Below are 11,624 nucleotides of genomic sequence, written 5' to 3' on the forward strand. Positions count from 1 at the left end.
TCTCTCTCTCTCTCTCTCTCTCTCTCTCTCTCTCTCTCTCTCTCTCTCTCTCCCCTTAGTGGTTTTAGTTTGCCATGTCCACAAAAGTTAATTTTCCTATCCACTGAACCACTTTTTCTCACGATTCCAGTTACTCAAGGCCAGATTTCACTCATACCCAGAGCCTTGGGCATGAATATGGGCCTCTGGATATTTGCCTGCTGATGACTTTGCAGTGAGAGTTCTAAACATGCAGGTCCCGCCCAACACACTGTGTGTTCCCAGAAGATCACCCCCTGATCCAGGGCCTTCACAAAAGACTCTCAATGCATGGCTGTGCCTCCGGCACCCTGTTGGAGAATCTTGAACCCCTGACGATCACAGCCAGAGCTCCAGTCTCAGCAAAGCTCCCATCTTCTGTCTCCTACAGGGTCCTGTAGCATCCACAGCGTCAGCATTTTCCATCCTCTCCTCTGGGCCTGGCCTCCCACCACCACCTCCACCACCACCTCCTCCTGGGCCACCTCCACCTCTTGAGAATGAGGGTAAAAAGGAGGAGCCCTCCCCTTCTCGCTCAGCTTTATTTGCCCAGCTTAATCAGGGAGAAGCCATCACTAAAGGTAAGAAAACAAATCCTGGAAGCCAACTCCCTTTCCCTTTGGCTCTAGGCATATGCATTCTCCACGGCCTCAAGGAAATGTACCCCATCCACTGCCATCCTCAGGATACAGGGAGAAGGAGCTGCCTCTTGAGGTGGGAGCCTAGGTGCTTTCCAGCTCCAGGAACAGGGCCTTCATTGGGCTGCAATACAAACCAGTGAGAACTCAGAGACTCCGGGTTCTCAGTTGACCAATGAGTGGTACCTCCTCAGCCCCAGGGCTCCGCCACCAATCTCCAAAACTAAGTCATCCGGATCAAATGAAATAAAAGTGGCAAATAGTACCTCTATCCTACTCCTTGGAAGGTCTATCATTGAACTACCTTTGTCTTCACAGGGCAAGTAGTTGATGATTTTAATACAAATGTTTAACATTTATCAGGATCAAAAGTATACTCAGGCTAGACGATCTAGTCACGTGACCCGAAGGGCTGTTGCAGTATTTTTGTTTTGCACATTTAATAGGATTGAGGGTGTAGAGGTTACTCTGCATGGGGCTGGAAGCCAAGAACTCAGCCTTCAAGTTTACTCTTGGCTCGGGCCTATGGTGCCATCTCTCTGAAACTCACTTGCAAAGTAAAGGAATGGACCTCTGACTCTAAAGCTGATTTCAAATGCTGGGAAGTACTACCTGGGGGTGGCATAGCATTGTAAACCATACCTAAGAAATGATTTAGCTGTGAGTCAACCAGGAAGTCTTTGGGGGCTTAGATAGTTTTGTTTGCTTTTTGCACAGTAGGTGTGCCATCTCTTTAAAAACAGGGTTCGTCACTGTGTTCGTTATTTTTCTCATCACTGTGACAAAATTCCCCACAAAAGCAACTCAAGGAATGATCTGTCTTGGCTCACAGTTTGAGAGGACACAGTCCATCTATAGGGAAAAGCACAGGACTACTTGTTCCCATCCTAGTGGGTCAAGAAGCAGAGGGCATGGACACTGGTACCCAGTTCACACTCTCCCTTTACTTCAGGATGAGGCCCCAGCTCATTGCATGGGTCATCCCGATTTGGGGTGAGTCTTCTCTGCTCAGTGACACATCTATGCAAGAGTTGTGTCTCCTAGGTGGCTCCAAACCCAGCTGAGTTAACCCCTCATCTTCTCACTTCTTGGTAAAACAGGAATCAGACAGGAAGTGGACAGGAAGTGGAGCCAAGCTATGGGATTTCAGGACCTGCAACCAGTGACCTACTTTTTCCAGCAAGGATTCACTTCAAACTTTTGATCAAATCTAAAGGTTCTACAACCCTGCAGAGGAGTATCTTGATCTAGAGACCAAGTTTTTCATGGGCCTTGAGGAATATTTATATCCAAAAAGCAATGATCTTTAAACACACACACACACACATTTCTTTCAATCTAAACTTACACAGGATTCAGCCTCTGCATACTGATCTTGAACAACAGTTCTTACATACTTTACCAAAAGTTCTTGTGTACTTTGCATGGTGGCCATTTCCCCTTTCACTAGATGGGATGATTCATACCTACATTGTGCCACCTCCTGTTTTAATTTCTTTTCTGTTGCTGTAACAACAGTGACTTCAAGGAAGAAGGGCTTCCAATCCCACATTACAGTCTATCATTGTGGGAAAGTCAGGGCAGGCACGTGAAGCAACTAGTCACATCAGAGTCACGAGTGGAGAGAAAGTGAACACATGCATGCTTAGTGTTCAGCTAGCTTTTCTCTACTCTTACATAGTCCAAGGTCCACAACCAGGGAATGGTACTGCCCATTTTTAAGCTGTTCTCATACCAGTCAAGACAATCAAGACAATCTCCACAGGTGGTGGTTGCACACGCCTTTAGTCCCAGCACTTGGGAGGCAAAGGCAGGCAGATCTCTGAGTTCGAGGCCAGCCTGGTCTACAGAATGAGTTCCAGTACAGCCAGGGCTACACAGAGAAACCCTGTCTCGGGAGGAAAAAAAAGACAATCCCCTACAGACATCGCCACAGGCCAACCTGACCTAGACACTTTCTTATTGAGATTCTCTTCCCAGGTGATCCTAGCCTAGGGTAAATTGACAATTAAAACTGTTCTGCCTTCCCAGGGCTCCGGCACGTCACAGACGACAAGAAGACCTACAAGAATCCCAGCCTGAGGGCTCAAGGACAAATTCAATCTCCAACCAAAACCCACACGCCAAGCCCCATATCTCCCAAATCGAATTCTCCTCAGAGACATGCTCCAGTGCTGGAACTGGAGGGGAGGAAATGGAGAGTGGTGAGTGGAATCCTGTAATGTTTACTCTGATTCACTCCACTAAAACTAACTTCAAAACACCTCAAACCACTTCTGAAAGACATGGAAATTTCCAAGTGAAATGATAAGATGCAAAAATGATGCCAAAATGAAGAAACCAGGTACTTCTGCAGACTTGCATACATTTTTTTTAAGTAGCTACTATTGATTCTTTCCTTCTACTCTCTAGAACTATTTTTGGTTTGGTTTGGTTTGGTTTTTGAGACAGTGAGCTTGCTCTGTAGATCAGGTTGTCCTTGAACTCAGAGATCTGCCTGACTCTGCCTCCCAAGTACTAGGATTAAAGGTGTGTGCCACCACCACCTTTAAAATATTTTTAAACTGTGGTAAAAATACACATTAACACTCACCAGTAGCAATTGTTGCAGTAAATGTTTAATCTTAAATTGGGGTTTCTACTCTACCTTATATCATTCAGTTCCCAGATAAAAGACACAGAACCCTTATGTTTATAATAAGCCTTACTCAGCATGGGAGCTGGGAAAATGTCTACCATCTATGCTACCATGTCTACTTCACTATAGAAGACCCAGAGTTATAACTTCCCATGTTCCCCATGGGCTGCTCTCAATTCCAGCTGGCCAGGCTTCATGACCCTGTTTTCATAATTCACCTACCCATGGCGACTTCTCCTCTCTCTACCCTCTCCCCTTTGTGATCTCCTGCCTCAGACCCCAAGCCCTGGGACCAAAAACCCCTGCCTATCTCCTGCCCAACTACAGGCTGTAGGCAGTTTTATTCACCAATGACAGATAACTTGGGGGCGGGGCAAGGTTACCTAGCATCACTTGGGTCTATGTGTGGATTTTTCTCATCCCTGGGGCAACCAGGACTTGGGGGCCAGTATTTCGCTTACAATACATTGCAAAAGACCAAATCTCAGCCAAGCATCTTTAAGTGCACATCCCTGTGGTGCTGGATGTGTCTACACTGCTGGGTTTCCATCCCTGGCATTCACTGCAGGATGCTCTGTATCTTGCAGAACTCAGGCTGTTAGACAATGGCTCCTTCTCCTCTAGCCCTCCAGCCCTAGCCACTGACAGTGAGCTTCCTTTCTGTGAATGTGATTACTGATTTCCAAACTTTTGAGCAGGTGGGGAAGAAGCCATCAACCAGTACTCGTGGGACTCTGTGTCTTTTGGTGATGGAGTGATAGTTTTGTTCAAAACCTGAAGCCACCGCTGCCACCCACCATTCTCAGGGTTAATTATATAAGTGTGCCAGGAATGCTTTGAATATTGATGATAGCTGGAGTCCCCTACCGAATCAGAGAGCTGTATTAAAGATTAAAGAACAAAGGCCCTGGAAAGGTTGCCAAGGCCTGAAAAGACACTGGAGCTTGAAGCACTGTTCAGACCCCCAGCTGCCCCATCTCCTGATGACCACAGCAGGGCCTGATGCTGCATCAGATGGACTGCCAGCATCCGCATAGCAACCAAGTGTGCATAGCAACCACATCCCTGCTCCAGCCCTGCTCCCTAGCAGGGCCGTTAACATCCAACACTCAGCACTAAGCAAATGGATGCCATTTCCAAGTGGTTCACTCACTCCCATGATTACAATCGACATCTAAGGCCTGGAGGTCTCTCCATAAGGAGAATGTTCCGGAAGACAGCATGCTGAAAGGCAACAATTCCGTTGAAGCCTCTGGCAAGGTCAGCCGTCAGCGGGTTCGGCCCTTCTTTCTATTCATGTTTAATGTCCACGTCTGTTTTACCTTTAGGAATACCAAGAGGACAGGAATGACCTTGTCATCTCAGAGACTGAGCTGAAACAAGTGGCTTACATTTTCAAATGTGACAAATCCACTCTTCAGATAAAGGGAAAAGTAAACTCCATCACTGTCGGTAGGCAAAACTAATAAGCCTGTGTGCTCACTGTGCTGAACTGTGTTGCAGAAACCTGCCCCGTGCATTTACTGGAGCTTTGTTTTTCTCTTTTAGATAACTGCAAGAAGTTTGGCCTGGTGTTTGATCATGTGGTGGGCATTGTGGAAGTGATCAACTCCAAGGATATTCAGATCCAGGTGAGTAGCTTCTAGGGCCGTGCTCTGCCTGAACCACTCATCTTCCTGAAGGGCACAGAGGAAGGGTCTCATTCCTTATGTCCACCCAGAAAACATCACATTCTTGATCTTTCTAAACATAACTTCATGGCCGCCTCTCTGGGGAAGCCCGGTCTTTATTCTCAGTCGCTGTTAGTCGGTCTTGGTTTTTCCCCCCTGTTTTGTACAGCAAACACTGTCTTACTCTCTTGATCTCAAGGACAGCTACCAAGCTGGGGACACAGCTCAGTGGCCCAGTGCAGGCAGTCATAAAACTCTGGGTTCTGTCCAGCACTAAAAGTGAAAGCAAAGCCAGCTATGCAGTAGTCACAGTTCTAAAGACCTCTGTATTACCTGAACACTGTAGGCACCTGGTAAATGTTGCTGAGCACATGTGGAGATGAATCAGCTACTATATGAATGAAGACTATTGAGAAACTAGGAAAATAACATCCCCCATGCTAAAAAAAAAAATCCCCCCATGGAGAAAAATGGCCCTGGAGGAGAAATGGGGGTGGTATAAAGAATTAATGAGATAATCAGAAAGGAAAAAAAAGCCAGGGATTAAATAGGATCAGAATTGAATTTTCAGAAACAAGAGAACATCTCATCTGTACTCCTTCAGTAATTTTGATTTTGTCGAATAGGCTTTTACAACATACAAAGATCCAAAAGACTTCTGACTTTGGGCCAAGGCCAACTCCTCTCATTGGTTCTGCTATTTGCCTAGTGTTAATTACCCTTTACAATCTGCTGTTTCCTCATGTGATTGACAAAATTAGATTTCAGTTATGTAAATCTTTCTCTTTCCTGGTTGTCTCTCCATTCACACGTTTAATTAGAACTCACTTAATTGTATATATTACATTTGTCTATTTACCTTGTCATTTTAAGACGTTGGTTCTGTTTATGCCCACTGTGTGGAAACAGCCCTGATTGGGGACCCTGAGTCCTGGATGGGAATGCCAGCTCTACACATACACATCTCATAATCCCAAGAAAGGGGACGTTACACTGTAACCAGATAAAGAATAGCTCTTAAAATCCTACAGCAAATGGCACCTTTCTTTTGGAAGAATTGCTATTGACACCAAAGCAAGAACTGTCTTCCTGTCCTTACTTCTGTTCAGAATGCATTAAAAGTTCTAACTCCTGCAATAAGATAAGAAAAAAAACCAAAATAAATAAAATTGAAAAGGAAGAGATAAAAATGTCTTTATATGACAGAGAAATGATTGGTTTTTATATAAAGGCCAAGAGACAACAATAAACTATACAGCAAGAAGGTTAGGTAAGTATACTATCAACAGAAAAAAAAATCATCATCTCTTGACAGCACAAATATGCGTTAGGAAATGAGGCACAAAATAAGATTCAGAATAGCAACAAAACTGAAGGGGACCAAGTAATAAATCAACAAGACAAATGAAAGATATTTACAAAGAACATAGAATAGTTGTGAATTAAATGAACAAAAGAGACTCCAGTATCATTTCTGTCTCTTTAGTCTGTAAGTAAGTCCGGCAAAGCTCAAATATTTCAGCAATATAGAAGAAGAGGAGGAGGAGGAGGAGGAGGAAGAGGAGGAGGAGGACGAGGAGGGGAAGGAGGAAGAAGAGGAGAAGGAGGAGGAAGAAGAGGAGGAGGAGGAGGAGGAAGAGGAGTTTAAAATTCATTTGGAAGCTAAGAGACCAAAAAAAGTAAAACCAGAAGGGAGCCTCTGTGGTTACGAGTGATGCTGCTCTTGTAAAGGATCTAAATTTGGCTCCTCCTAAGCACCAAACTAAGCTGCCCACAACTGCCTGTAGCTCCAGCTCCCAAGCACCTGGCATGCTCTTGTGAACTCCACGTGGCCTACACTCACATGTACTAACCCACACCCACACACACAAGATATACAGAACTCAAAAATAAAATAAAGTCTTTGAAAGACTAGATAAAATCATTTGAAAGCAGATGGACAGGTGAATTGGGTCATCCTGAGGTAACACATGGTTGGAGATATTTTTAAAAAAGACAACACACACACACACACACACACACACACAAAAGCAGACTAGCAAGCCATGATGTAGATGGGTATAGACATGGAAATGGCTTCTAGAACAGTTGGTTATTTATGTGGAGAAACAGCACTGAGGAGCTGCAGAGATGCTCAGCCGTAAGTACACTGGCTGCTCTTGCAGAGGACCCAAGTGTGGTTCCCAGCATTCAGGTTCTGTCTTCCAACCATCTCTAACTCCAGTCTCAGGATCTGACGCCCTCTTGTGGCCACACAGGTAGTATACACACAGTACACAGACACATGCACCCATACGCATAAAAAAAAAATTCTTTATTGGATATTTTCATTATTTACATTTCAAATGTTATCCCCTTTCCTGGTTTCCCTCCCTCCCAGAAACACCCTATCACATCCTCCCTCCCTTGCTTCTATGAGGGTGTTCCTCAACCAACCCACCCACTCCCACCTCCCTGCCCTACACTGGGGCATCTATCGAGCCTTCATAGGACCAAGTACCTCTCCTTCCATTGGTGCATGACAAGCCCATCCTCTGTTACATATGCAGCTGGAGCCATGCATATTCTTTTGTTGATGACTTAGTCCCTGGGAGTTCTGGGGGGTTTGGTTGGTTGATATTATTGTTCTTCGTATGGGGTTGCAAACCCCTTCAACTCCTCCAGTCCCTTCTCTAGCTCCTCTATTAGGGACCCCATGCTCAGTCCAATGGTTGGCTGCTAATATCTGCCTCTGTATTTGTAAGGCTCTGCACCCATACACATAAAAAATTTAAAGGAAAAAAAATAAAAGTCACTGAATCTCCACTTCATGCCATATTTAAAAGGTTCCAAATTAAATATTTTCAAACATTTAGAACAATGTACAGGGATGGGGGAAGCCTTCATGGTTTCATGGCTTATGTGATTCAAATCCACAAACCATAAAGAAAACAAGTGGTTAATCTAACCCCATTAAAGTTAAAATTCTAGACTGGGGATCGAGTCAGTGGTGAAGTGCTTACATAGTATGAGTGAGGTCCTAGGGATAATTGCCAGTACTGTGCCTGTGCATACATACACACCACAATTTTCATAATATATATTCAACCAAAGATATGATATGCAAAGCTGAAAGACCAGATATAGATTAAGGAAAGATATTTGCAATGTAGATAATATAAAGGATTTGCATCTAGAACATGTAAAGACACTACCACAAACCAGAAAGTGAGACCCATGCTCTAATAGAAAAGCCAGCAGAGAATATTAACAATTCAGAGACATTGGGCCGGGTGGTGGTGGCGCACGCCTTTAATCCCAGCACTTGGGAGGCAGAGGCAGGCGGATTTCTGAGTTCGAGGCCAGCCTGGTCTACAAAGTGAGTTCCAGGACAGCCAGAGCTACACAGAGAAACCCTGTCTCGAAAAAAAAAAAAAAAAAGTGAACTGGCTGATACATACATATGAAGATATGCTAGCGTGACAGAAGGAGTGGTGTTAATGAATACCAGTCAGGGATTCCTGTCCACGCTCATCTGTTTTGCATTCAGAATGTCCGTGTTCTGAACAGAGCCATGTTCTCAGAATCTGATGTGTAAAGGATCTGTAAGAGCAGGGCTGAGTGCCTGCTAATATCAGGTGGACAAGCTGTCATGGGAGTGCACCACTGGGCGCCCTGCTATACCCGAGTGATCATGGGAGTGCACCACTGGGTGCCCTGCTACACCCAAGTGATCATGGGAGTGCACCACTGGGCGCCCTGCTACACCCGAGTGACAGTGTGAACTTGGTTCATTCACTGCAGGACAAATAGGCGCCAAGGACAAATGCCACATCCATAACCTGTGGTTGAATCATTATGTGCTTCTGTGCATAGAGTAAAGCTCTAGTCACAAATGAGGAAACATGGAAAGCATGTATCACAGTGCCGTGGTAGTAGCAAGAGAGAGCAAAACTATTTAAGTGTCCGCCAACTGGCAAATGAGTAAACAGTTCTTCCTAGTTGAACACTATTCAACAGCTAAAAAGAACAAGCTATTGTTACCAGCACTAAAGAACAAAACAAAACAAAACAAAAAAAAAAAGGTGAATTTTAAAAACAGGTAAAAAAATTTTAAGGGCATTGAGCTGAAAGAGTAAGTTATAGGATGGTGCTATGTGATAGATCCATTCATTAAAAAATATAGAGTTGCAAACCAATTCACACATGAAGCCTACTTGTGATATGTCAAGGTATTCTCCTGAGCACTTCACTCAACAGACAGATCATAAGCAAAAAAAAAAAAAAAAAAAAAAAAAAAAAAAAAAAAAAAAAAAAAAAAAAAAAAAAAAAAAAAAAAAAAATTAAAAACAACAACAAACAAAAGTCAGGAGAGTAGTTATATACAGGGAAGAAGGAAGAAGGGGGAAGTGAGGGAGAGTCGGGTGGAAGTTGACAATGCAGAGGGCTTCCGTGATAGTATGAGATCTTAGTTCTTGGGGGTCAGGGGAATAGTGGTTGAGTATGAGCTGCAGCACTCAGGAGGGCTGCGTGCAGTTAGAGGCCAACTTGATCTGTACAGCAAGTTCCAGGCTAGCCAGGGCTGCAAAGTGAAACCAAGTCTCAAAAATAAACACAACGGTACAGCCGGGTACAACGGTGGCATATACCTGTGACCGAAGCACTCAGGAGGTGGAGACAGGAGAAGAATCAGCAATACAAAGCCATCTTTGCTCCCCAAATGAGTTCAAGGTGAATTAGGCTACATTCGACCCTGTTCAGAAGGAAAGGAGGAAGGGAGGAAGGGAGAAAGGAAGGAAGGAAACAAACTTTCAAACACACCAAAAGAGAATCAGCAAGAATGCAACACTACTAAAGCTGTTGCAGGAAGTGCAGGTATCTATTATTCTTTGTATATGTTTCCATGCCTGAAGTACCTGGTTACATTTTTAAGGATGTGAACCAGGGTGAACCACTGGTTGCCTGTGGAAGGAGCTAGAAGGGGCAATTCAGAGACAAGAGAAACATTTGATAGAACACTTAGTGACTTTCTGGGCAAACCAAGAGAGTGCCATTACCTAGTTAAAGTGCCTAGTAAATTGTCTGAAAGGAGCCTGGGCGCCACTGAAGCAGAAATCACTTACCTGCCTGGGGCTGAGATGGGGACCGACTGTAAGTGGCCATTAGTGATATTTTTAGAATAGTGGAACTATTCTAAAAAGCAGCTTGTGGTCCTGATTGCACAACTCTGTACATTTGTGAAATAGCATCCAATTGTACACTTAAAAATAAGTGGTTTGTATATTTTCAAATTTTGCTACAATGGTATTATTTAAAGAAAAGAAAAAAGATAAAGTTCATATAATTTGGCCTGGCAATCCTATTTTTTTGGCAAAAAAAAAAATGTTCTAGGAAAACATAGAGATTGGGGAAGAGAGACAACCACTGTCAGTGAAAGTTTTTCAATGATTACTGAGTGGCTGGCAGCTCCTCACTTTCCTTAGCTTAGCTGATGGTATCTGTGGGCTTCAAGCTGGCATGTAAATGCTTTTCATCATTGTAACATAAAGAAATCTAGAAGTCATGAAAACATGTCTAGGCACATTTTAAAAACACACACATGCATGCATGCATGCACACACAGAGACAGACACAAACATTCATTCTCTCTGTCTCTCTGTCTCTGTCTCTTTCTCTCTCTCTCTCTCTCTCTCTCTCTCTCTCTCTCACACACACACACACACACACACACACACACACACACTTGTATATATACTATTTTATCTCAGGGAGAGCCCTACTTGTACTTGCCTGACCTTGAAAGACCCAGCTGGACCTTTCTCTTGCTCTGGGCTTCAATTCCAACTTGGTATCCAGTTTCCATGGAGCAAGAAGAGGAGAAGGAGAAGCCTGATGACTGGCTAGACACCCCACAAGGAATTCTTTAGGGCACCTGGACCACAGACAGAATGTGTTCCTTTGGTTTGCAAACTAGCCTTTCTTCAGGTTGAAAGGAGAGAAGTCTTTCTTGCTGTAATTACCATTACAAGAAGGAGACTTCTGAGTGGTAATGAAGTCTTGGGGGAACGGTATATCCCTGTGGACATTGTGCGAAGGTTTGAAAACTGATTGTGAGAAGAGAAACTTAAAACTGATCTGAGTTTTTACTGGACTTAGATACTTGTAAACAGTAAAAAGCACTGCCTCCTCTTGCTCAAGGATCCCGATTATCTGGGTGAATGTCCTCAGTTTGAGCTCTGAAATGAGTACATTTTGAAATACCTAGACACCTATCTCATTTGAACTTCACCTTCAGCCCTCAGACTCTTACCCAGCAAATGACTTCTGTGAGAAGAATTGGAGAGTTTCTTACTTGTTCTGAAGTTTGGGAACAATCTACTTGGCTTCTATTCTAAATTAATCTTATTGTTCAGTGTCTGTATGGATATTTGTTCTAGCCCCAGTCTCAGAGATAACTGTCAAAACTTAAATTTTAAGTAAATGAATCCTGTTTCTCTTATCGTGAAATCAGATAGGCGTTTCAGATTCACTAACGGGTTTGGGGGCTTTTCTGAACATTTTAGTTGCTGCCTCCAAATTAATCCCTTATTTTCATCTCAAGAAAGGGAAGTCCTGCCTGTTCAGGATTCCCCCTTGTATAGTCCTTTCACTCTGTCCTCAGATGACACTGGCCCTGTACAT

General features: G+C 43.7%; 1 protein-coding gene across 2 annotated transcripts in view; it reads left to right on the top strand.

The window, feature by feature from the left end:
- Cap2 (cyclase associated actin cytoskeleton regulatory protein 2) overlaps positions 1–11,624 on the top strand; it is a 154,328-nt gene that overhangs the window by 137,272 nt on the left and 5,432 nt on the right. For both annotated transcript variants that reach the window (XM_031358436.1, XM_031358438.1), the window contains exons 8-11: positions 410–599; positions 2,688–2,860; positions 4,623–4,746; positions 4,843–4,925. In XM_031358436.1, the coding sequence (XP_031214296.1) occupies positions 410–599; positions 2,688–2,860; positions 4,623–4,746; positions 4,843–4,925 (570 nt within the window). The remainder of the gene's footprint in view (positions 1–409; positions 600–2,687; positions 2,861–4,622; positions 4,747–4,842; positions 4,926–11,624) is intronic.

The sequence above is a fragment of the Mastomys coucha genome, unplaced genomic scaffold (assembly GCF_008632895.1).
Source record: "Mastomys coucha isolate ucsf_1 unplaced genomic scaffold, UCSF_Mcou_1 pScaffold7, whole genome shotgun sequence".
NCBI lineage: Eukaryota > Metazoa > Chordata > Mammalia > Rodentia > Muridae > Mastomys > Mastomys coucha.